Source organism: Gobio gobio, assembly GCF_949357685.1.
Source record: "Gobio gobio genome assembly, chromosome: 18".
NCBI classification, from domain to species: Eukaryota; Metazoa; Chordata; class Actinopteri; order Cypriniformes; family Gobionidae; genus Gobio; species Gobio gobio.
The window spans coordinates 44441374-44468566 of record NC_137111.1 but is presented as its reverse complement, the minus strand read 5'-3'; the positions used below and the strand labels follow the sequence as shown (position 1 = coordinate 44468566).

The 27193-nt window shown below is 39.2% G+C and overlaps 1 protein-coding gene across 7 annotated transcripts in view; it reads left to right on the top strand.

The window, feature by feature from the left end:
• Positions 1-27193, top strand: part of ate1 (arginyltransferase 1) — a 121750-nt gene that overhangs the window by 955 nt on the left and 93602 nt on the right. For 2 of the 7 annotated variants that reach the window (XM_079842176.1, XM_079842172.1), the window contains exons 1-7: positions 431-570; positions 4863-4926; positions 5584-5646; positions 6254-6369; positions 7259-7357; positions 8490-8687; positions 23118-23326. In XM_079842176.1, coding sequence (XP_079698302.1) covers positions 471-570; positions 4863-4926; positions 5584-5646; positions 6254-6369; positions 7259-7357; positions 8490-8687; positions 23118-23326 — 849 coding nt within the window. In that variant the 5' untranslated portion in view covers positions 431-470. Of the gene's footprint in view, positions 1-373; positions 571-4862; positions 4927-5583; positions 5647-6253; positions 6370-7258; positions 7358-8489; positions 8688-23117; positions 23327-27193 lie in introns of those variants that run through there. The other 5 variants (XM_079842175.1, XM_079842178.1, XM_079842173.1 and 2 more) reach the window with 4 other exon arrangements.

Below are 27193 nucleotides of genomic sequence, written 5' to 3'. Positions count from 1 at the left end.
TAAATACATCATTATATTTTAAATCGCAAAGACCAGTCTATGTGAAAGACCCACATCTGGCAGATCAACGTGCTACTACATTTCTCTACAATACAGTAGAGTTAAATTAAATTGAATGTTCAAATGTTTTTACTACCTTTCTGGACCTTGAATGTGTTACTTAAATTGGTGTTTATAGAGAGGTCAGAGAGCTCTCGAATTTCATAAAAAATATCTGAATTGTTTAAGTCTTACGGGTTTGGGACAACATGAGGGTGAGTAATTAATGACAGAATATTAATTTTTTGGGTGAACTATCCCTTTAATAATTGTATTCGTATTCTAACGCCCTCCTACTAACGGTGTTTTTTCCAGGAAATCAGACCAATCAGACAGGCGCGCTGGACGAACGTCATGCCGCCTAATTAATATTCATGAACCTGGCCTTTCCAATAGTAGGGTTCGTTAAGCGCAGCTGAGAGAGCGTGGAAATGGCAGCGGGTGGATCTTACACTATAGTGGAGTATTTCGGGGGAGATGACGGCTATCGTTGCGGTTACTGTAAACATGAAAAGGGCAATTTTTCACACGGTGAGTGGGCATTAATCAGTTACTGATGGATTGTGGTAAATATATCAGCGAATCTACTGAAGGTTTGAGGGAAGCCGGGTTTGACAAATCTGTTTTGACTAGCTTTGACTGTTTCATGAACTGATTAGCATGGTTTGTCAAATGTTTAAACGCTTTATTAATATTACGAATATAGTTCCAAATGAGTTGCAAGTCAATTATAAACATTAAGATGGTCTCATAATCTTTGGTGTTTTTGGTGGATGTTAAAGACCTTGTGTCAGCTGTCAGCCAAACGTTTCCTGTCATTGGAATGTATCAGTTTCACATTTTCAGTTTAACTGTTTATTTCTTTCTTCTTCTTTTTTTCAAACAGAGAAGATAGAAATGATTTCCTGATGTGAGGGAATAGCAGAGGCCTTTTTATGTTTGTCCATCCCTGACTGGACCTTAAAGTGATGTGCCATCCTTGTTTTTGAAATAAGTTTTACAGTTCAGACCTTAAAAAAAAGTGTCCTGGATTCTATCATCTTCAACCGGTTATTAATCATATAATAAAGTGAAGTGCATTTAGCATTTAGGTAGGCAGATACAGGGTCACTGAGTTGATAAAATAATACATGCACTTTACTATTTACTTAGTTTTGACTATTTACTTTTATTAGCAGGGGGTTTCAGTTTTTTAGATGTCACAGATTATATATGAGGGTCCCTAAAATTGGAAAGGCATCTATATATTTTCTATGCTTTACCTTTATGATGATGTTGATGCTGACCGTTAGAAATGGTGCTAAAAGTGAAGATGCAAGCAAATGAACAAGGATTGTGAGGAGGCTGTGTTGTAATAGTGGTGCAGAAGATAATATGATCCTGATCTGCTTCATGCCACATAATGTGGAAGCCATTATGATGGAAATTTGTCAGATATTATCCTAAGCAACATGCTTTATTCCCTAATGCTCCGGATAATGGCGAGTGCCCCAGTAACTCTCCGGGGGCTCCATCTTCAAGTCTAATTGATTGCTTTTACTAAAGTATTGTAAGTCTGAAAGTATTTTAAGTACCTGAACCTTGAAATGCTGTTTGCAACACATTTTATTTTTATGATTTCTAATTGAAACTGGATATTCAATGATAAATAATGTTGGACAGGACTGTAATTTATTTGTTGCAAATTAATTTGGGAAAATTGGTTGTTACATAGTCATACCAGAATGGAGCTGAGCCGTTGAGATCTATAATAGGCCAGTTGAAAATAAAAACAACTTGAGGTGTGGAGCAAAGCAAGTTAATAAAAACTATATGAAGATGATGATGCATCATGCACAATATTTTAGTATTTGTTTTGGTTTCATCTCGACTTCTCAATACTATTTTATCTCTTATTTGGAAGTTGAACTGTACACAACTGTTCTTTGAAAAGTAGCTGCTGTTGGCACTGCATGACTATGAACTATCTAGAGGTGAATGACTTGTCATAAACTTTTGTCTTTATTACTCTCCATTAAATGTATGCAGTTAGATTGCATTATGCCAGGCTAACGCTTAACACAAAGGGGACATGGCACATGCCTGAATCCTTTGTGAGTGTTTTAATAAGAGAACGCATGTTCCGAGCAGTGTCCTTTTAATTGTTTTAATTTATTATAACTTTGAGTAGAGCATTGAAATGGTGTGTTTAAGCAATTCAGCAATAAATCAGATTCGGCTTATTTAGCACAGGATGTGGCTTGCGTACTGAGGTCTGTTTTTTGGGACAGAGACTGTTGTGTGGTGCGGTCTGGGCCTGAACGGTTTGGCAGTGATGCTTTTTTTTTTTGATGAGGAGAGAATGCATTGTGTTTGAAATGATTACTCATCTTTTCAATTTTTTTTAGGGCTTGTTACCTGCTTGTTTATCTGCCTCAAACCGAATCAGTGGCTATTGTGTTGTGTTCTGAAAAACAAGAACAGGCGCCCTGGGCTAGATTAATGGATGATAAGTCGGGTATAAACAAACCTCTTGTCTCATTTGTCGCAGTCATCTGACTGATGTTGCTTAATGGGTCTTTGTGTCATGTTCTGTTTTATTTAATTGTGTGTTTATGCTCTGAGAATCATCGGCTTGGCCTGGGGGGTATTCCAGAAAGCAGGTTGTGAGACATACCTTGGTATGTTTAAGAGTAAGTAAGTGGATATAACCTAAAGGTTTGGGTCCAAAAACAGAGGTAACTTTCAGGGTATGTAAGTAGCCATATAAAGAATTAAAATAAAAAATGATAACACGGTAATGTTTAAATGTTAATTAAATTAAAATATGTATTATTTATTTATTTGTCATCTCACACATGGATCAGCATTCAATTAATTAGCATCAAATAAACAATATAATCCTTATTTTCAGCCAATAAAGATTACTTATTAAATGAAGACAAAAATTATTACACAACCACCAAATAGGTGGCGATGTGCACTAAGTAGGTAAATCGCCATGAAACTAAATAAGAAGAGGAAGTAGAATGGCACGCTCTTTCTTAGCGTCTGTTTCCATGGGGAATCATCGATTCGTCGCTCTGTTGAGAGTGTCTTGTGTGTTATCCTGGAACATACTCTGAGTTGTCTAAACTTACTCATGGACTAGTCTTTGGAACCAGCATACCTCGAGTAAGCAAGGTTTGGGTTAATCAACTGAGAGTTTTATGGGATGGTAAGTTAACCTTGCTTTCTGGAAAACCCCCCAGTAGACCTTAACAGTGAGTGCCTGCTTTTCTTGGCCTGAATTCTGGAAGTATTTTAATAAGCATTCAGGGTTTTTTGACTGATTTCCTTCCTTAGTGTTTTAACTTTGAGCCAGCTCCAAAATCAGTCCCAATTGACCATATGCATGGAACTAAGAATTTCCGCAATAATATAAGCATGCTGGCAAACTTCCGATGAAATGTCATTTGTTGGTTAGTCAGTATCTTCAATGTCCTGAGGTAGCTTTAACAACATAAATAGTGTAATACTTAGTTTATAATCAGAATATAGTCACTTAAATAGTCAGGCCTAGCATTCATTTAGTTATTCAGATGTAAAACAACATAAAAAAAGACACGTTCCTCCTTATCAAAATTCAATTTGCCCATCAGTTTTCAAAAAAGTTCCCACTAGCTTCAAGTCTTTATTGCAATCAATAAAACTGGTTTATTGGCAAATTGGGTAAGTGTGATAACTGCATTAAAATATAAATACATAATTAAAGAGTCAACCATTGAGGGGTTTCGTGTCGATGTACAGGTCACCGGACACGCTCAAGCTGTCTCATAGAAAACCAGGAAGTAGCCATGCATATGGTCAATTCCCAACATTAAAATTGATTCAAATTAAATCGGAACACTTTTTAAAAAATGAGGAGAAAAAAATTACTTTCCCAACTTTCTCATCTGAATAAATCATGCTTTTTAAAAGCACTAGATAAGATTATGGAAAAGATTAGTATGGCAAAAGGAATTGAAAATGAAATAACACAATAAATATCAGATGATGTACTGATATCATGCATTGCTATTGAAAGGTTTAGACTGTGTTTTATATATGGAGATTCTGAACATATCTTATAACTTGTATAACTTAAACTAGCAATAAATCAAACACTAACTGTTCCTCCTTGGCAGATTAAGGAGCATTAGCACCCCCTTGTGTCAGTCTCAAAATCTACCAACAACCTAATCAGGCATTTCTGTTTTTATTTATTTTTTTTGTCAGCTTTGATAAAATATTATGTAAAATATGTATAGGAATATATCTCAACTGTTGTAGTTATTATTATTGTTCTAGCCTAGTATTTAATATTTATATCAGGCATCCTCCCCTCTTGTTATCCATATTGGTATTTACATTTCCCTTTGACAAATGTATATTGGTCACTCATTTTTAGTTGTGGATGTGTCTTTGTTTAAATGTCTTGTGGTTTTAATCTTTGTTTTTTAGTCCAGAAAGTAGTGATAGAAGTCTCTTCAGAGTTTATATTGAATGCATTGTAGCTCAATCTATATACAGAGGCATCTAAAAAAGAAAAAAAATAACTGCGAGACTTCTCAAAGCTTTGAGGACAGATGTCCTATACGTGTCCTTGTGTGAGAGCTTAATTCTCCATGACGTCAAAGGAAAAATGTTCCCTTCTTGAACTGTGTGTTCTGCTGAGTGTTTTGCTGTCAGGGGTCCATTTGAGGCTCACTGTGTCTGAGAACATATAAGGATCAGATGCCCTCCTGATTCTCATGATCACACATGTCTTTATTAAAGTTAAATTTGTGTTGTATATGTTCTAAATATTGTGGTTTTCTATCTAGGCATGTGGTCCCATACTATGACAGTGCAGGACTACCAGGATCTCATCGACAGAGGCTGGAGAAGGTGCTGATATGTCCTATTGTCTGACCTCTGAACTGTTAAATTCTAATGAGTGTTTTATAATACAGTCTTCTTGCTTTTAAATCATGTGCTGCATGACTAGGATTTCTTGCATAATGTCTGAGCAGGAAACACTTTTCCGCATTAACAGGATGCAGTAGTCCGGGCAGTTTAATGAGCTTAACACAGTGACAGATTCAGAGATACTCCCTGAGCTCAGTCTCACAGATTTCTTCGAACAAGGCCAATGGGTCTTCATGCATTTGACATTTGAGTTTCTTGAAGAAAATGGCTCAAGTCAACATGATGAAACCACATTTTATTCAGGATATATTTGGCAAGAAAACAGTGTTCTACATTTATTCATTTTGCAGATGCTTTTATCCAAACTGAGTTACAAATGTGGAAAATCACAAGTAGAGTCAACATTGCAATATTCATAGACACCAAACAATGCCAGGTTTAGTAAAGGAAAAAAAAATATATATATATGTATGCTCATTTTAAGTAAATTAAGTAAGTTTATGGTAACCATGGTTTGGTTTTATTATTACTGGTTTAATGAATAATGATTGGTTTAATGGTGTATGGCTACATTTTAATTATATTATATTTACAATTTGGTATTATATTTACCTTTGTCCTTTTCTTTTTTTTCAGGAGTGGCAAATATGTTTACAAGCCAATTATGAATAAGACATGCTGCCCACAGTACACCATCAGGTAAAATCTTGCTTGTATACAGGTGTATATCATCAAAAAGTTGATTTATTTCACTAATTCGATTCAAAAAGTGAAACTTGCATATTATATTCATTCATTACACACAAAATGATATATTTCAAACGTTTATTTCTTTTAATTTTTATGATGATAACAGACAACTAAGGAAAATCCCAAATTCAGTATCTCAGAAAATTAGAATATTGTGAAAAGGTTCTTACTGAATTTGGGATTTTCCTTAGTTGTTATAATCATCAAAATAAAAAATATTTAAAATATATCAATCTGTGTGTAATGAATGAATATAATATACAAGTTTCACTTTTTGAATGGAATTAGTGAAATAAATAAACTTTTTGATGATATTCTAATTATATGACCAGCACCTGTATATAGGATACTCTATGAAATATTAAAATTAATGTCTTATAGGTTTTTGACTAAATTTGACTGTTGAGTGATCTTCTTAAATGTGCATAAAGGGGCGGGCACAATTGTGACCGCAGCTCAATTTGGTGGAAACAAATTGTGTGTTTGGTCTTTACATGAATATGTTGAATGAATGATTTATATAGCACTTTACTAGTTGTTGGACTCTGTTTGGCAGGTGCCATGCCTTGAACTTCCATCCATCGAAGACTCACAAAAAGACCTTGAAGAGAGTGAACAAGTTTCTCTCCAAAGGAGAGATGCCAGCAGAGCGGTGTGATGAGGGACATGAAGGTGAGCGAGCGAGCGCCACTTAATGGATAATTGGCTGTTGGTGGTGATCAGTCTCACACACACACACTGTGTTTTGTACAATAATTTAAAAACCTCTTCATTACTTCCTTACATTGAGAGAAAATAACATTGTGATGCCACAAAACAAATCATTTACTGAACTTGCTGGCTGGCAGATAAATTATATCAAACTATATATTAAATTATATATTACATTCAGTATTTATATCTAATTATGTATTTGTGCTGATATGGAGATTCTTTTATCAAATTATAGAAACCACATTTCAACATTGATCGCAGATTCAAAAGGAACACGAGAATATTGAATAATTTATATGCACAGATAGATAGATAGATAGATAGATGGATAGATAGATAGATAGATAGATAGATAGATAGATAGATAGATAGATAGATAGATAGATAGATAGATAGATAGATAGATAGATAGATAGATAGATAGATAGATAGATAGATAGATAGATAGATAGATAGATAGATAGATAGATAGATAGATAGATAGATAGACAGACAGACAAACAGATAGATCTACCTGCAGTACATGTGTATCTATAATGAAACATTGTAATATATGAGAAATGCCACTTTAATGAATTGTGCAGATAAAATTTTTTGGGGTGATAACACAAACATGGACATGATTCACAACAAGTTTAAATCAAAGACTCTTATTAAAACGTCTCTTATTCTCACAATGTTGTTTAATTTTACATTGGCACAAAATCATATCTGAATATATCTGGCCCAGTTATAATTTGAGCTAAAGTAAGAAGCGTTGCATTCCCAAGGCAGTGTTTTCTACAGGTATAGCCTCTGTCTGTTTCTTATGTTTTGTGGTCTGGTCTGATTTAATATGCCATCCCAGGTGTTTTTGAAGATATCAAAAGTCGTCTAAAGCCCTTCTCTTCCGTACTTCAGAGGACAGTGGCTATAGCTGCAGGAAAAACCCAGTCGTTTTTGTCAGGTGCGCTTTCTGTGCTGTAGGCCAGACATTAACCGGATGCCCCTTCTATCACCCAGGCATTGTGTGTTATCTCTCCCACTTTTTGTTTTATTTTCCTACATATTTTGTGTTTCTTGTGCTTCATTTGTTTGTGTGGTGTGTTGGGCATGACACATTTTCTTAGTGTTTATTAACTAAACTTGTGTTTGTAAGTACAAGATCTATTTCATACCATTTAGACATACACATTTGCAAAGCTTAGGCTGTTTAATCTTAAAGGGTAAGTTCACCCAAAAATGTTAATTCTGTCATTAATTGCTTACCCTCATGTAATTTCTAACCCGTAAGACTTTTGTTCATCTTCGGAACACAAATGAAGATATTTTTAAGGAAATCTGTGATCTTTCTAACTACCACTTTTAATTCCTTTAATTAATGTAATCCATGCGAATCCAGTGACGCCAGTGCTTTGTTTGCACAAAAAATCCATAATATACCACTTTATTTACAAAACATTAATCTCCAATGCACGTTCACGCAACAACGTCTGCTCTCGCGTCAACACAACATGCATGCATTGTGATTGTGGTGCTCTTGTGAACACGCGTTGGAGATCACATAGTGTTAAATTATGTTTTTTTTTGTGCAAACAAAGTACTCGCGCCGCTTGATAAAATTGAGGTTAAACCGCTGGAGTCACATGGATTACTTTAATGATGTCTTCTCTTTACTACATTTCTGGGATTTAAAGTGGTAGTTGCATAGGCTGTCAATGGAGGGACATGAAGCTCTCAGATTTCACTAAGATCATCATTTGTGTTCCAAAGATGAACAAAAGTCTTTTATGTAATTAATGATAGAATTTAAATTTTTAGGTGAACTATCCCTTTAATGCACCCATTCCCAGTTGTGGTTTTCCTTAAAATGATGTGGGCTGCGTTTACTAAAAACATTGTAAACCTTAATGGATTGTAGAGTCCTTTGGTGCAGTTGTTTTACGATCAACTTAGGCTCACAATGCTTTTGGGAAATGCGGCGCTGCATAATTTGATGGTTCCAAGTAGCAGTGTGATTTTGAGTGGATCCCTGTAGTAGACGGCATCAGAGGTATTATGATGATGGTCATCTTAAATGTAAATGTTGATTTATTTAGGAGAGCCCATGAATTCTGTGCATGAGAAAGGTGTTCGACCACCTCCTGAAGATTCACTGAAAATAGACCACAGTGAAGTACAAGACATCACCACCAGCCCAGACACAGACTCCACCAACTCAACTGCACCCACAACGCCCAGAGAAGACGCAGCGCCTGCTTCAGCAGAGAAAACCTCAAATGTTACGCCCAAACAAGGTCAGTCTCTACACTAATTTAAGTCTCAAATAACACAATTACACTTCTTGGTTCTTTTCCTCCAAAGTAGCGATTGATTAATTGTTTCAGTCAGCCAGCAGTGAAGCGAGGGTTTCGGCGTTGAGTCTATTTGTAATGCGCTGCTGATGCTCAATTAAAGTGAAGGCACACTTTTGATGGACAAAATAAAAATTATTTTACACAAAGAGTGCTGAAAATGCACAGATTAAGTATGTGTAGTGTGTTTTAACAAGAACTGGAGTATGTCAGAAATATTTATAGAAGATTTGGCCATTTAAAGGTGCACTTTCACATATGGTGCGCTTCTCACTTTATCATTTTTTGTAATGTTTTAGCCTGGTCTCTATTCACTGCCATTATAGGAAGGAGCACGTGCAGGACTATTTTTTAAATTTCTGCTTTTTTTCATTTCAGGGTGAACTATCCTTTTAAGGACAATTAAAGGGATAGTTCACCCAAAAATGAAAATGAACCCATGATTTACTCACCCTCAAGTCATCCTAGGTGTTTATGACTCTTCTTTTAGACAAATAGAATTGGAGTTATATTAAAAAATGTCCTGGCTCTGTTAACAGGGCTAAATTAAACAGTGCTTGTTTTGTCTTATCTTAAACAATTTTAAGTCATTTTGATGCCCTCTAGTGGGCACCGGGTCTCTGGTTGAGAGCATTAAGGGAACCTAATGTTATTAAAATCATCTTCTGGGTCCAAAAAGAAAACCAGTTCTGAATAAGAACCAGTTGTCAGCTACCAACCGGACAAGTAAGTAAAGATAAGTGCCTGATAAATGACTACTTGCCTCTTGAAACTTGGAATAGTAAAACAAGGGATTCCGCTGAGGATCAATAGAGGGCAGCATGTGTCCAGAAATAAATGTGGTGCCTCCCTTGGGATATAATTTTTTTTTAATATCATCGTTTTTATATCTTACATATCATCTGTGTAAGATAGCTATTCCTGCAAGTGTCACTTCCTATGATAAACAATTTCACCATCTTATCCTTTAGTTAAATGTAAAAAAAAAACCCCGCTTTATCAGAAGTATCTACTTGCTACTTCCTCCAAGGATGAAGTGCTGTGAGCCAAGACGTATAAAAAAATTCCCTGTAGACTTGAGGCACAAGGACCGTACATCTTTGAATATGAATTTTAGACAAATTAAAAGTCCCATTCATCTACAGACCCCTGGAATGAGCACCCCCACAGAACAGTCCGGAAATGGGAAGGATTTATAGAGGCTCCCAAAAGGAGGAGAAAACTCTCGCTCTCTCCATCTCCAAACGGAAACCACCTGGTGACAAATTTATCGCAGCTTGCTTTATGACCATCTTTACGTCTGAGTTATGTCTGTTGTTAGCGTTGACGTGGACGGAGCTAAATGACTGATTCCTCACAGGAGGTTAACACTTCGGTTATAAACAACAGAATCTGTAAATGGTTTCTCTGGGTATTTGAGCTGAATGTAGTGAAGCGAGTACCTCTGAACTGGCATAGACCTTCACTCATAATTCATGTTAATGAGAAACTAAGAAGGAACAATTACAGCTAGATTTGTTGACCTTTTTTAAAGGGTGGTTCTGAGTAGTTTCTAAAGTGTTAGGGTGTTTTAGGCGATTGCTACACTGGGTTAAAAACAACCCAATTTGAGGTTGGGTAAATATAGGACCGAACACATGTTGGGTTAAATTTACCCAGCAAATTGAGTTGTGTATTTAACCCATAATAGTTGCTTCATTTTTACTATAATATTAGCTTCTTTTTTTTAACGTCATACACATGATGACATTTACGTCTACAGATGAACTTAAATCCTCTAAACCTTTTTGTAAAATACTTCACTGGCTTGCTTGATAACTCCTTTATTTCGATCATATATTTTACAGTGTTGCATACTTTATATAGTTTTTAATTCATATTGCCAATATTTAAGCTCATTTAACAAATATTAGAAGTTAAGGTTATGAACATTTTAGAAGTAATTCAAGTGTAATCGACCGGTCTCTGTTGTCCCCTTCCACCGTAACACCGCTGGATCTCATGCCGGAGCTTGTATTATGTTCGGCGGATGAACTTCTAACTTTAGACCACCATCCTGCATTTCTCTCATAGCCGAAATTTGCTGTGACTGACTCCATAACCTGTCCATAAACAATCAGTGTACAGTTCTGAGAACATATTTTAACATCATAAGTATTTATATTCTGTATCTTTTTGAATAAAATCATAAGATTTTATGCAAGGCATCAGGCGTTTCCATCACGTGAAAAGACTTACACGACACTCGTTTAGGTGACTCACATCGCACCCCTGTATTTTGCTTTGCTTGAAATTAAACGATATACAGCACAATAACGTAAAAAATAATTTATAGATAAAATAAAATGTACACAAACCTGTATTTTACTAAAGACATACAGCAATTTGACGGAGATGCACTGCTCTCTCCTGAAAAGGTCGCAAAGACCCAGCGATAAATAACTTGTTACATATATAAATACTTGTTACGTCTGAGCCAGGAGCTGAGTAACACACAAACTACCCAAACACTGGGTTGTTACGTCTGACCAGGAGCTGGGTAACACAAAAACTACTCAAACACTGGGTTGTTACGTCTGACCCAGGAGCTAACACAAAAACTACTCAAACACTGGGTTGTTACGTCTGACCCAGGAGCTGAGTAACACAAAAACTACCCAAACACTGGGTTGTTACGTCTGACCAGGAGCTGGGTAACACAAAAACTACCCAAACACTGGGTTGTTACGTCTGACCCAGGAGCTGGGTAACACAAAAACTACCCAAACACTGGGTTGTTACGTCTGACCCAGGAGCTGGGTAACACAAAAACTACCCAAACACTGGGTTGTTACATCTGACCCAGGAGCTGAGTAACACAAAAACTACCCAAACACTGGGTTGTTACATCTGACACAGGAGCTGGGTAACACAAAAACTACTCAAACACTGGGTTGTCACGTCTGACCCAGGAGCTGGGTAACACAAAACTACCCAAACACTGGGTTGTTATGTCTGACCCAGGAGCTGGGTAACGCAAAACTACCCAAACACTGGGTTGTTACGTCTGACCCAGGAGCTGAGTTACACAAAAACTACCTAAACACTGGGTTGTTACGTCTGACCAAGATCTGGGTAACACAAAAACTACCCAAACACTGGGTTGTTACGTCTGACCCAGGAGCTGAGTAACACAAAAACTACCCAAACACTGGGTTGTTACGTCTGACCAGGAGCTGGGTAACACAAAAACTACCCAAACACTGGGTTGTTACGTCTGACCCAGGATCTGGGTAACACAAAAACTACCCAAACACTGGGTTGTTACGTCTGACCCAGGAGCTGAGTAACACAAAAACTACCCAAACACTGGGTTGTTACGTCTGACCAGGATCTGGGTAACACAAAAACTACCCAAACACTGGGTTGTTACGTCTGACCCAGGATCTGGGTAACACAAAAACTACCCAAACACTGGGTTGTTACGTCTGACCCAGGAGCTGGGTAACACAAAAACTACCCAAACACTGGGTTGTTACATCTGACCCAGGAGCTGAGTAACACAAAAACTACCCAAACACTGGGTTGTTACATCTGACATAGGAGCTGGGTAACGCAAAACTACCCAAACACTGGGTTGTTACGTCTGACCCAGGAGCTGAGTTACACAAAAACTACCTAAACACTGGGTTGTTACGTCTGACCAAGATCTGGGTAACACAAAAACTACCCAAACACTGGGTTGTTACGTCTGACCAGGAGCTGGGTAACACAAAAACTACCCAAACACTGGGTTGTTACGTCTGACCCAGGAGCTGAGTAACACAAAAACTACCCAAACACTGGGTTGTTACGTCTGACCAGGATCTGGGTAACACAAAAACTACCCAAACACTGGGTTGTTACGTCTGACCCAGGATCTGGGTAACACAAAAACTACCCAAACACTGGGTTGTTACGTCTGACCAAGATCTGGGTAACACAAAAACTACCCAAACACTGGGTTGTTACGTCTGACCCAGGAGCTGAGTTACACAAAAACTACCTAAACACTGGGTTGTTACGTCTGACCAAGATCTGGGTAACACAAAAACTACCCAAACACTGGGTTGTTACGTCTGACCAGGAGCTGGGTAACACAAAAACTACCCAAACACTGGGTTGTTACGTCTGACCCAGGATCTGGGTAACACAAAAACTACCCAAACACTGGGTTGTTACGTCTGACCCAGGAGCTGAGTAACACAAAAACTACCCAAACACTGGGTTGTTACGTCTGACCCAGGAGCTGAGTAACACAAAAACTACCCAAACACTGGGTTGTTACGTCTGACCAGGATCTGGGTAACACAAAAACTACCCAAACACTGGGTTGTTACGTCTGACCCAGGATCTGGGTAACACAAAAACTACCCAAACACTGGGTTGTTACGTCTGACCAAGATCTGGGTAACACAAAAACTACCCAAACACTGGGTTGTTACGTCTGACCCAGGAGCTGAGTAACACAAAAACTACCCAAACACTGGGTTGTTACGTCTGACCAAGATCTGGGTAACACAAAAACTACCCAAACACTGGGTTGTTACGTCTGACCCAGGAGCTGAGTAACACAAAAACTACCCAAACACTGGGTTGTTACGTCTGACCAGGATCTGGGTAACACAAAAACTACCCAAACACTGGGTTGTTACGTCTGACCAGGATCTGGGTAACACAAAAACTACCCAAACACTGGGTTGTTACGTCTGACCCAGGAGCTGGGTAACACAAAAACTACCCAAACACTGGGTTGTTACGTCTGCGCTTGGTAACACTTCCCAAATATTGAACAAAATAACCCCAAAAAATGACCCAAAAGGCTCAACTCAGGATTTGGGTAGAAAAAATAACTCACGATTTTTTTTAGTGTATTGTTATTTGAGTGATTGCACTAAAAGATCAGGAATGTGTATTACAAAAATATATTTTGAGCCTTGTGTGTTTCGGTGTTGGCTGCTAGTAAAGGCTGGTCCTGGTAGTAAAAGTGTTTCTCTTCCCCACGCCCCACTGTTCTTCTTTCCAAATGTTTTCCTCTCATAAAGGAGTGTGCCAGCCCTAATTCACCCAGCCCTGAGTCATCCCCAGCAAATATACCTTACACTGTCCCCTCAGGGAGTGCATGAAGTGTGTGTGTGTCTGCAGGAGTGTATACATCTGAAGGAATGTGTCTTTGAGTTGCTGCTGCATGTACACGAGTGTGTGCAACTGTATATGTGTGTCCATGAGTCCTCAAGGAAAGGCAGTTCTGGACTTTTTACGAACTGTTAACTGCTAGATAGGGAGAATGTGTCTTCCGCAGGAACGGATCTGTCAGAGTTTATCTCTCCCTTGCACTCAACGGCCCTCTTGCAACAGCACGTGTTTATTGCTAAAGGTCTGTCTGACCTCGGTGCAATCCGGTCAGTGTTTCTATTCAAACGTGATTAATTTTCAGTGTTTATTTATTTATTTATTTAAGCTGTCCCGGCCAGAGAAAGATGAGCTCTCAATCTTGGTTCCTCCTTAGGTTTGATCCTAAAGGAACGATAGATCATTTACACACCATCATGTCTGCAAACCTGTATGCATTCATGGCCTCTGTGGAGCACAAAAGAAGATATTGTTGAAATGTGTGTGTGTTTTTTTTTTTTTAGTCCAAATATAATATGTTGTTTGGAGCACAAATATCAAAATGTCTCTTTTGTGTTCCACAAAAGAAAGCAAGTCAAATACACGGTCATAATTTTTAGCTGAACTGTCCTTTTAAGAAGATTTCCCTTGCTTTAGTTGCCTTGCTTGCTGGAGATTGTAAGTCATTGTCTTTTGTAAAGCTGTTTTGGAATGAAAAAATAATAATTTTAAGTGAGTTGAATTGCATTTGCGTCATTAACATAACACTGTCGTAACCGGGCGGAAAGTGACAAGTGATTAAAACTATCTCTTCCATGTTGATCCTAAAGCAGCTGTATTGCTTTCAAACCAATTGCGAGTTGTACTAGGGACCATGAACCCGTGTTGAGGGGTTTCTCTGTGTGTGCTTGAGTAGTGTGAAGATGAATTCATACAATACTCTACTGTATTATAATCAAACCGCACCGCACCGGCTCGGATCCGCTCAGGATTCAGTTAAACAGTGCAAGTAACAGAACACAGGCTGTCTTGGACCTGGATCCGGCCCAGCATCTGCTCTAGCTCTCTCACTCATGTTTACTCTGGTTTGGAGGAAAGCCATTCAACATCTCTATCATCCCCATGCCGTATTTACAACCCTGGCCGGAAACATTCCCTCCTCTAAGTCAACTGGAGGTATTAACAGGAAAAGAGGGAAGAATGAATGTTAAGAAAGAGCTAATTGTCTCAATGACTCTGGCTCTTTGTCGGAGGAAGTCGCAGAGCAGCGCTCGGAGGTCCCCTGAAGGAGGTCTCACGTCTCATGCGAAGCGTGTAAAGGCCAGATTTATTTGAGGAAAGTGTAAATAGTCTGTTATTAATGTGCTTTTTAAAGCTGGTCCAGATTTGCGCTTTGTATTGCAAGTTGTATCCGGTTAATACTGCACTTCTAAAGATAACTTCTAAAACATCTAGGTTTTTTTTTGTCGTTTTTTTTGTTTGTGTTTTTTTTTTTCTACTTAAATTAAAGAAGGGAAGTAAACAGTGTTCTTTTGTTGTTCATGGGTGAATCTCATGAAACCTATCTAGGTCATATATCACTCTATCTGTATTTCTGTCGTTTGTTCGTTCTTTCGTTTGGTCTGTCTGTCTGGTCCTATCCATCTTGTCTGTCTGTCGTTTGTTTGTTCATTTGTTTGTTCTGTCTGTTGTTCTTTCTGCCTGTCTGATACTATCTACCCATCCTATCCATCTTATCTATCTTATCTGTCTGTCGTTCTTTCTGCCTGTCTGATCCTATCTATCCGTCCTATCTATCCATCTTATCTATCTTATCTGTCTGTCGTTCGTTCGTTTGTTCTGTCTGTAATTCTTTCTGTCTGTCTGATCCTATCTATCCATCTTATATATCCGTCTGTCTGTCTGTCGTTTGTTCGGTCTGTCTGATCCTATCTATCCATCTTATATATCCGTCTGTCGTTTGTTCTGTCCGTCATTCTTTCTCTCTGTCTGTCTGATCCTATCTATCCATCTTATCTATCTATCTATCCATCTTGTCTATCTATCTTGAAGATGGACTTGAAGATGGCGCCGCCGTGCTCGGTCGCCGTTCAGGTCGCTCCGCTAAGACTTTGCTTTTATTTATTATTCTACTCTCTTTTACTCTCTATTTTTTCCAACGGATCATCTGCTTTGATCTGTTACGACAGCAAAACACTTCTGGAAATTGGTTACCGCTACACTGACCTGTTTCAGGACACTTTCTCCAATCTTCCATCTGATATTCGCCGGGACGCCGAGTTGAACAATGGCCACTCGAGTCGACGGCGAAGATTCAAAAAACACCGCGGGAAACGCGCTGGGATCCGCAACAGACTGAGAAAAAGAGCATTCAGTCCTCCTCTCCCGAGCATTTTGCTCGCAAATGTCCAATCCTTGGAGAATAAGATGGACGATCTTAGAGCCAGGATAAGTTTTCAACGGGACATGAGAGACTGCAACATCTATTGTCTGTCCGAAACATGGCTCACGCCAGCGGTCCCGGATACAGCCGTGACGCCGTCCGAGAACTTCTCTGTTTTTCGGATGGACAGAACAGCCGAGGCCGGGAAATCTAAAGGCGGTGGAGTGTGTTTCATGATAAACAAGAAATGGTGCGATCCTAGGAACATCTCCATTCTTTCGCGATCCTGCTCGCCTCACTTGGAACATTTAACTCTCATGTGCCGGCCTTTCTACCTGCCGAGGGAGTTTTCCTCGGTCATCACCACTGCCGTTTATATTCCACCACAGGCAGACACGGGGCTGGCTTTATCTGCCCTCCATGATGTGACCAGCGGCTTCATAAACAAACACCCCGACGCTGCTTTCATCGTCGCGGGTGATTTTAACAAAGCTAACCTAAAGAAAGTATTGCCAAACTTTCACCAGCATGTCTCCTGTCCCACACGAGGAGCAAACACACTGGATCATTGCTACTCTCCGTTTAAGAACGCCTACAAAGCTCGTTCACAGCCAGCTTTTGGCAAATCGGACCATGCCGCCATTTTCCTCACACCGGAATATAAACAAAGGCTCGTTCAAGAGCCCCCGGTGAGGAGGGAAGTCAAACGCTGGTCATCCCATTCAGAGATCACGCTACAGGCAGCTCTTGATGACGTCGACTGGGACATGTTCCGCGCGAGTTCTGAAGACGTCAGCGAGTTCACAGAAGTGGCGCTCTGCTTTATCAACACACTGACAGAGCAAGCCACACAAACAATAACTATAACGTCCTTCCCTAATCAGAAACCGTGGGTGGACAGTTCAATCCGCACTGCAGTTAACACGCGCACTATCGTGTACAATGCCGGTCTCCAAACGGGGGATATGAGGGAGTACAAAGCTTCATGTTACGCCCTCCGGCGCGCCGTTAAAGCCGCAAAACTCCGCTATAAAGACAGAGTGGAATCTCATTTCCAACTCAACGACTCCCGGCGGATGTGGCAGGGACTGAGGACCATCTGTGCTTTTGGAACTAAATCCTCTGTAGAGGTGAGAGCTGATCCGTTGCTGGTGAACGAGTTAAACTCTTTCTACGCTCGCTTTGATGGTAATCGCGGCAGCGCGACTCCGGCGAGTGACGCGTCAGAGAGAGTCCCTCAGAGCAGCAACGGTCACGTGATCTCTGTCTCGGAGGACGAGGTTCGGAGGGCACTCAAACGTGTGGATGTCAGGAAAGCTGCTGGGCCGGATGGTATTTCAGGTCGTGTTCTGCGGTCCTGTGCTGATCAGCTCGCAGGGCTCTTTACATCCATATTTAACGAGTCCCTTGCTACATCTGTTGTCCCCACCTCTTTCAAACGATCCTCCATCATCCCTGTACCTAAGATCAGTAAACCCTCTTGCCTAAATGACTATCGTCCAGTGGCTCTCACATCTTTAGTCATGAAGGTCTTTGAGAGACTCATTAAAAACAACATTTGCTCCTCCATTCCTGACACTTTGGACCCTCTTCAGTTTGCCTATCGTCCCAATAGATCGACTGAAGATGCCATCTCTCACGTCCTTCACTCCTGCCTCACTCACATCGACAGCAAAAGTGGGAACTATGTCAGGCTGCTATTTATTGACTATAGCTCAGCCTTTAACACCATAGTTCCCATTAAGCTAACACACAAACTCCTGGATCTAGGCCTGAATTCTTCTCTCTGCCTCTGGATTGAAGATTTCCTCACTGGCAGACCCCAGGCGGTGAGAGTAGGCCAGTTCACCTCCACCTCCATCACCCTGAGTGTTGGAGCTCCACAGGGCTGTGTGCTGAGTCCCCTGCTCTACTCTCTCTACACCCATGACTGTTTGTCCACACACAGCTCCACCTCGATCATCAAGTTTGCTGATGATACTGTTGTCCTGGGTCTCATCTCCAACAACAATGAGACGGCATACTTGGACGAAGTGGAGCAACTGACATCATGGTGCCAGGACAACTGTCTCTCTCTGAATGTTAACAAGACCAAAGAACTGATTGTGGACTTCAGGAAGAGACAGCATCGGTCATACTCCCCTCTCATGATCAGCGGGACACCGGTAGAGAGAGTGAGCAGCTTCAAATACCTGGGTGTGAACATCTCCGAGGATCTGACCTGGACTACACACATCCAGACACAGGTGAAAAAAGCCAGGCAAAGACTGTACCACCTGCGCCAGCTGAGGAAATTCAGGGTTTCACCAGCCATCCTGAAAACTTTCTATCGAGGGGCGATAGAAAGTGTCCTGACTCAGTGCATCACAGCGTGGTACGGGAACAGCACCAGTCACGATGGCAAAGCCCTGCAAAGAGTGGTGCGCTTATCCGAGCGCATCTCAGGCTCAGCTCTCCCGTCTCTGCAGGACATCTACACCAAATGCTGCAGAGGTAGAGCTACTAAAATCATCAGAGACATTAATCACCCTGCAAACTCTCACTTCACCCTGCTGCCATCTGGTAAGCGCTTCCGTAGCCTGATGGCAAAGACTGAAAGACTCAGGAGGAGTTTCTTCCCCCAGGCCATCAGACTCCTGAACTCAGTCACGTGACTTCACTTCACCCCGCACACGCATAAACATCCAGTTTAAACATTAACATCCACATACTGCCATTGCACTGCACTTTACTTTCCTATTGTTACTGCGTAACAACCTGTAATAAACCTTGCACATTATACTTCTTTATATATACATATATATATATATTTATGTTAACCACTTATTTCTAAGTCTACAGTTTATCTCACTTATCATATCCACTTATTTTTTTTATATTTTTATATTTTAATTTTTATATTTTTATTTTTATCTTATTTCCTATTTTTATCTTTTACTTGATTTATTTATAATTCTACTTATGTTAATACCTTTTATTCTAATTTTATTCTATCTCTATTTTAATTTCTTGTAACTGTTATTTGCACTGTCCATGGAGCGGACCTGTTTACATTTCACTGCCAGTTGTATATTGTGTATATAACTGTGTATGTGACAAATAAAACTCTTGAATCTTGAATCTTATCTGTCTGTCTGTCGTTCTGTCTGATCCTATCTATCTGTCTGTCTTGTCGGTCTGTCGTTCTTTCTGTCTGTCTGTCTGATCCTATCTATCCATCTTATATATCCGTCTGTCTGTCGTTTGTTCGGTCTTTCTGTCTGTCGTTTGTTCTGTCTGTCATTATTTCTGTCTGTCTGTCTGATCCTATCTATCCATCTTATCTTTCTGTCTGTCTATCGTTCGTTCGTTCTTTCTGTCGTTCTGTCTGATCCTATCCATCCATCCTATCTTACCTATCCTATCTATCTTACCTATCTATCTTATTTTTATAAATGTTGAAAAAAGTTGTGCTACTTTGTATTTTTGTTGAACCCGTGATCACTTTTTTTCAGGATTTCTTGATAAATAGAAACTTAAAAAGAACAGCACTTATTTCCAGTAGAAATATTTTGTAGCATTATTAATGTCTTTACTGTCACTTTTGATCATTTTAAGGCATCCTTACTGATAAAAAGAGCTATTTCCTTACCAGTTTTATTTTTAATCTTACATCAATGATGTAAATTGTGAACTGTTCATCATTTCTCGAGGCCTTGGTTTATGAAGAAATAAATTTGGTCACAATGCAACAAATCATAATGGTTTTAAATATAGTCTTTATTTTTTATGCAGTATATAATTCCTTATTTTAATGAATTTATATTTGATTTATACGCCCCTGACAGATTTGTGAGATGCAATCAGCAGTGCTCTTGTATACCCCCCCACCCCCCAGGCGGGGTGAAGGGTTTGATGGCAGGCGGGCAGGCTGACACTCGACGGCGGCTGGCACAGGGACAGGCAGGAAATGGCCCTGCTTTCCTTATTGCTCCAAACAGGATGTCGGCGTGTAAACTGTTGACATGGGATGCCGGGAGCACTCCGAGGAGCTGGCGTCGGTCCAGAGAGATTGAGGGGGGGATGAAGAGAGAGAGAGGGAGTGAGCGGGTTACTGTACTGTATGCACAGATATACAGCCAAAGATTAATATACATTATCACACATAAACTGTTTTAGCATGCTCAGTCCAACAAATGGTTCTTGACCACTAGGGCAGGATGTGAACCATTTCATTTTGCAATTACAAACACTTCTTGTGTCAAATATGTGTGTCTGTTTTCATAATTGCCAGTTGCTCAGCTCAGAGTCGCCTAAAGCCATGTCTAGAGACCAGGATATCACAAAGACTTTGGCAAATGCATTGCAATCCCCAGGCAAGCATCCTAAAATCAAATCAGCAAGTTTTGCACCAGCAAACACCACTTAAATTATCCTCGGAAATGTAATTATAGCTAGAAAAGCTTCAGAATATGAACTTAGTTATGTGAAATAAGGTGACTGGGTGGTTGACCGTTGTCAGAGATGAACTGCACTGCAAGTTAATGACTGGAGTGTGTGTCCGAGTGTTAGCGTAGCATTACACCATCCCTATAGCACACGCTCTAATCTTTTCTCAATAGTAAATGGATGGCCGACTGCCAGGGCTGCTGCCGCACACTCTGAAACAGTAACTGATGCAATGACCCTGTCTGTCCCCCCCTTTTCCTGACCAGCCCTGCCCGTCGTTCTCAATCTGGGATTACCACCTCCTTTGGTTTCCTTTAGGGAAAGTGAACAACCATCTTCACACTTTCATTTAAATGTGCGAGTGGTCTGAACAATCCTCGCAAAAGCAGCGGGAGTCAACAAACAGAGCCTGTGTTGTTTTACAGCTGCGATGATGTCATGATGTCAAAGGAGTGCAAATGACTTCCATCTAAACGGGAGGACTAATGCAAACGGGACGACTCATTGGAGCGCACACTAGTGCTCGTAACTCGCTCATAGGATCACGCACTCCTACGGTTAGCGAACGTGCCCGCAAGCCGCTTATGGAAACATGCTCTCACACCCAGCAAAACGGCTCCAAATGTGGGATGTACTCGAGACCTGTTATTGATTATACCTCTCCTGTAGTCTTCGCCCCTCTACCAGATATCACCAGCAACATGCCGCACAGTTTATGTGGTAGCCTGTAAAAGGACGCTTAGTTTTGTTTCATTGGGGATCTCGGCCCTCAGGTTTTTAGACTCCTGCTGCTGTTTTCCTCTGCTCTTTTTTGGAGATGTCAAGTTTTCCACTGTGCAGAACTATTTATTTGACATATTTTAGTCACAGGGTGTGCCTCTGCCTGTGGGCATACGTTCTTAAAAAATACACTAGTAGCTAACCAGGTCAACATGAAATCAAAATTGACCTTGTTACTTTGCTGGTCTAAATGTGCACAATTAATCTGTGCACATTTTTCTAAATGGCAAAAGAATTGAATAAAAAGTTTAATGACTTGTAAAAAAAACACTTGACACCATCCTATAAATTAATAATGGATGAAATCAGTTCTCCACCTTTAATTTGCTCTTCAGAAACGTCTCATTATAAAACTAAAATGCAAATGCAGTATCATGTTCATTTTAAAGGGGTCATGACATGGATTATTTTATTCTTTTAATATGTTCTTTGGGGTTCACTTATAATGTTAATGAAGTTTTTTGCTCAAAAAAACAATATAAATGTGGAAAGTTATTTTCAACCTTCATTCTGACCCTCTGTCTGCTCCTTTAAGGGTGGTCAGTAAACGGCCACTGTTATGAAGATATCAACTATCACTATAGCTTATTCAGAGCAGCGCTATTACGGGTATGAAAGCGAGGCTGTGAGAGGATAGACTTACTGTGTTTTCAATGGCATCCACTGTAAAAAGCTCTATAAAGCTCCCTGATTACTTATAATTTTCCACAGCTCATGTTGTCTGGAGTTTTTTTTTTGACTAAAACTTCTTGGAAAGATATGTTGTAGTGTTTCGTCAGCAGAACAATCCAAAAATACATTAAATAACAGCAGTACAGCCCACTGAAGAGATGTTTGTCTATCCCTCACAGCCTCGCTTTCAAAGATGGTGCTAATGTGAATAAGGTCTATAAAGTGTAAGATGTCAGAACCTGGAAGTCTAATTTACTGCCGGTTCCTTTGAGATATTTCTATGGGGTTTTATAATGTTTTTTTTATTGGTGTAAAATAAAGCCTGTGGTAAACATAACTTGACTATACATTGAAGTTGTATCCAGTGTACCAGTGTAGACCACACTAGTGATTTATAATGGGTTCGATTTGCTTTTGACTCAACGCTCGCATCAAGTGTAGGCAAGTGTCAGGATGTTTTAATTGTACAATGATCTCTTGTATGTCAAAAGATCAAAGAACATTTGATTTCTCATGTCATGACCCCTTTAACAACTTTTTGTTAATGCCAATAATATCTTGAGAGTTCAGGGTTTTTTATCAGTGATGGGATTCTAATGGTCAGTTGTTACAAAAGTGCGCAGAATATAGTGGCAAATTGTCACAAAGGTTTTAAAGTCATACCTTACTTTGTAAAGCATCAATAATAAAACAAATTCTTCATCAATAAAGCTGCCCTTGTTGTACTAATCATACACCACCATTTAAAAGTTTGTGGTCTGTAAGATTTCTCAGTTTCCACAAAAATATGAAATGGCATAACTGTTTTCAACATTAATAACAATAAATGTTTCTTAAACAGCAAATCAGCATATTGGAATGATTTCTAAAGGCACTGAAGACTGGAGTAATGATGCTGAAAATCCAATGCATTAATGCTTGTACTGTCATTAAGAGAGTTAATCAAATCTCTTCTATCATTGTTGTCGTCTTAATTCTAGGTAAGGGAGCCGACCCCAACAGGCCTCTGTGTCGGAAAGCAAAGGACATTAGGAAAGAGAGACGACTTCAAAAGGAGCAGCAGAAGCAGCAAGAAACGGTGTCTTCTTCTCCGAGTCCAGCCCCATCAAAATCTTCATCTAATCAGCCCAAATCCTTGGAGGAATTCATTACGGAGTCCTTACCCAATGACCCACTGCACCGTTTAGAGGTAAGTCACGAACTTTGCTTGCATGTAATACTTCGTTTAGGTCAAGTAACCAAACTGGCCAAAGCAAAAATTGGCCGTGAACCATTCTCAAAACTGCAACTATCATCACACACCGGTTTGAGTATCCTAGGTAAATAATGTAGGCCTTATCTTCACAAACAATCCTCTCCTGCTTTTGCTGCGATTGCTTGGGTGAAGTCAGCATGGGTAAACAGCCAGTGTTTTTGCGTTCTAAGCAAGTCTTTATGAAAGGCCATCTTATACCCCAAACGTCATTGTCCCTGGAGACGGCACTGGGCCGATTCATCCCTCAATTAGCTTGTTGACTGGATTGATTTGATTGACTTCAATATGTCATTCAATTATCTTAAGTGGATAGCAGTCAATGTCACTGTCATCTGAACAAGGTTAGTGGTTCACTTTAGAAACAATACATGATCAAATCCTCTGCATTTGCACACTAGAAGCAAGCTGTTGTGTACAAAAACTCTTCTTTTATGATTATGAACTTTCTCATGCAAACAAACAATTTGTGCATGTATTTATTCAACAATGTAATTTGCGGGTCAGACCCTTGTGTCGAAATATAAACCGTTAGAGTGTAGTTTGATGCTGGTTAAGCTCCGTCCTTGAAGTCTGTTTGTTACCACTTATCTCTCTGGCACATTATGAAAACGAATGCGTGGAGTATCACACGCTTCCTTTCCAGCCGTCGCTTTATCGCTTGTGAAATAGGGTGTAATCTCAGTTGTGGGGTCATTAAGCCCTCGGAGAAGGACCTCAGAGACACCCAGCCTAATGAGTTGTTTACATACAGCCAATCAGATACGTGTGGAGTGTGTTTTATCATACACACTACCATCTAAGTTGACTACTCATTGTTTGACAACGAAAAGATTACTGTAAGAAGCCTTGGCCCATTTTACCTCTAGTCTTACCTTGGGCTTTTGATGCTGAAACCCTAATGGGAATGTTCCAGGTTCAATGTTGAAAGGATAGTTTTCCCAAAAATGAAAAAGATAGAGCTCTTTTCTATGGAAGCTTGTTTCCGCCACAGAATAAAACATTTTAAAAGACAATTACGACTTTTTAATCTCACAATTGCGAGTTATAAAGTCGGAATTGCGAGATATCAAGTCGGAAATGCGAGTTATAAAGTTGGGATTGCGAGTTATAAAGTCGGGATTGCGAGTTATAAAGGCAGAAAATTTGCGAGTTATAAAGTCGGGATTGCGAGTTATAAAGGCAGAAAATTTGCGAGTTATAAAGTCGGGATTGCGAGTTATAAAGGCAGAAAATTTGCGAGTTATAAAGTCGGAATTGCGAGTTTTAAAGTCGGAATTGCGAGTTTTAAAGTCGGGATTGCGAGTTATAAAGTCGGGATTGCGAGTTATAAAGTTAGAATTGCGAGTTATAAAGTTAGAATTGCGAGTTATAAAGTCAGAATTGTGAGTTATAAAGTCGGGATAGCGAGTTATAAAGTCGGAATTGGGAGATATCAAGTCGGAATTGCGAGATATCAAGTCAGAATTGTGAGTTATAAAGTCGGGATAGCGAGTTATAAAGTCGGAATTGGGAGATATCAAGTCGGAATTGCGAGATATCAAGTCAGAATTGTGAGTTATAAAGTGGGGATTGCGAGTTCTAAAGTCAGAATTGCGAGTTATAAAGTCAGAATTGCGAGTTATAAAGTGGGGATTGCGAGTTATAAAGTCGGGATTGCGAGTTATAAAGTCGGGATTGCGAGATATAAAGTCGGGATTGCGAGTTATAAAGTCGGAATTGCGAGATATAAAGTCAGAATTGCAAGATATCAAGTTGGAATTGAGAGTTATAAAGTCGGAATTGCGAGATATAAAGTCAGAATTGCAAGATATCAAGTTGGAATTGAGAGTTATAAAGTCGGAATTGCGAGATATAAAGTCAGAATTGCAAGATATCAAGTCGGAATTGCGAGTTATAAAGTCGGGATTCTGAGTTATAAAGTTAGAATTGGGAGATATAAAGTCAGAATTGGGAGAATTTTTTCGACGTCGCTTTCAACGTTTATTTAACGCAGCAATTAGCATTTTAATTTTTTATTCTGTGATGGAAACAAGCTTCCATACTTTCTTCTGTAACATACAAAAAGGATGCAAGCTATTTTTTTCATACAATGAAAGTGCAATGATTTTTAAATGGCAAGCTCCAAAAAAAGACAAAATACAAGTACTTCAAATCACTTCAAATCTTCTGAAGTAATTTAAGTCATTATTGCATTAAATTGATCAAAATTGACATTTAGACATGTATAATGTTACACAAGATTTATAATCGAAATAAAATATGAAGCAGCACAACAGTTTTCTACATTGATGATAATAATACATGTTTCTTGAGCAGTAAATCATATTAGAATGATTTCTGAAGGATCATGTGACACTGAAGACTGGAGTAATGATGCTGAAAATTCAGCTTTGATCACAGGAATAAATTACATTTGTAAAAATATTTAGCAATATTACTAATTTTACTGAATATATTATGCTGCTTTAAATAACACAAAAATATCGTACTGACCCCAAACTTAAATGGTAGTGAATATTTTAAACTATATTTTAATGAGGCATTGTTTGTTTACTTTTATTGTAAGTGCTTTACCGTAACCTTGATTTTTGATTAGTTTTAAAAAAGTGATTAGTCAAAAGATTTTCTGTTGAAATCATTATTGTGCTTTCACTCTAGGTTAACTTTTACTGAACCCAGAAATGTGCCTGCGTCTTCTCAAGATTAATTATGATTGAATATGGTTATCAAAATCCCCCAACTACACCTGCAGAGGGCAGTAAAGGCACATTATAACTTTCCCCCATGTTCAATATCTTTTCACATCTCCGTTTGTGAAACCATTGCTTCTTCCCTCTTTCACCTCCCATATAATTTGAAATCTCTGAGCTGTTTTGACAGCACTGCTCTCTCTTTGTCTTGGTTACTCCTCACACACTTAATCAAATATTCACATCTCAAGAGAATCGCCCAGCAGATTAAAAGACTCTACTTATGTTTATCTGAAATAAAAGTCGCAAATATCTTCATTAACTTGGCCAAGCAATAATAAGAGATATTCATTGAGGGCCAAATCAAATAAAATTGAATCTAAATCCCCCAGTCGTGCTCTTCTGGGGAACTTGTGAACCATAAGCACCTCGTCCAATGAAAATGTCTCAGTGAGAGGTCCTTTAATTAGGAACAGCTTTGCCAGTCAATTAAATGTTTTTTCGGAGGATTGGATTTCGATTTGCCGCCTCAATTCTGAGGCCAGTTTGTCCTTGTGCAAACACTGATGATCCTGTTAGATGTCAAGCTCCGTTTTTCTAACCAAGCATAACATCTGATCCCACACAGTTAAACGTTTTACCCTTATACAGCAAGTTGAACGAGGCTCGCATGTCACAGAATGACTGGACTGTCATGTAATTTAATGATTGTGACCTGCATTTTGTAAGTGCATATGCTTATTTGAATTATTCACCCTCATGTCATTCCAATCCCGTATGAGAATCAGTTATGTTTGGTATTTTTAACCTGGTGTAATGCATCTTTATGTGCCAAATGTAAACATTTATTGTACTACTTAAAATTGCCCATTCATTTATAAGTAGCTACTGGTTGGATTCATTTATATACATAAAGCTACTTTAAAAAAAAATTATCATATTATATCATAACCTAAAGTATTGGTCGTTGTTATAGTTTTTCATAATTTCCTGTGTTCGACTATGGTTGCTAATGTGATAATGAAAGCCAGTTCAACTGTGCCTAGAAATTTAGGACGTTTCCTTTGTAACCGTATATAAGGAGACACTTTGAGACTGATTCACTGCAGGT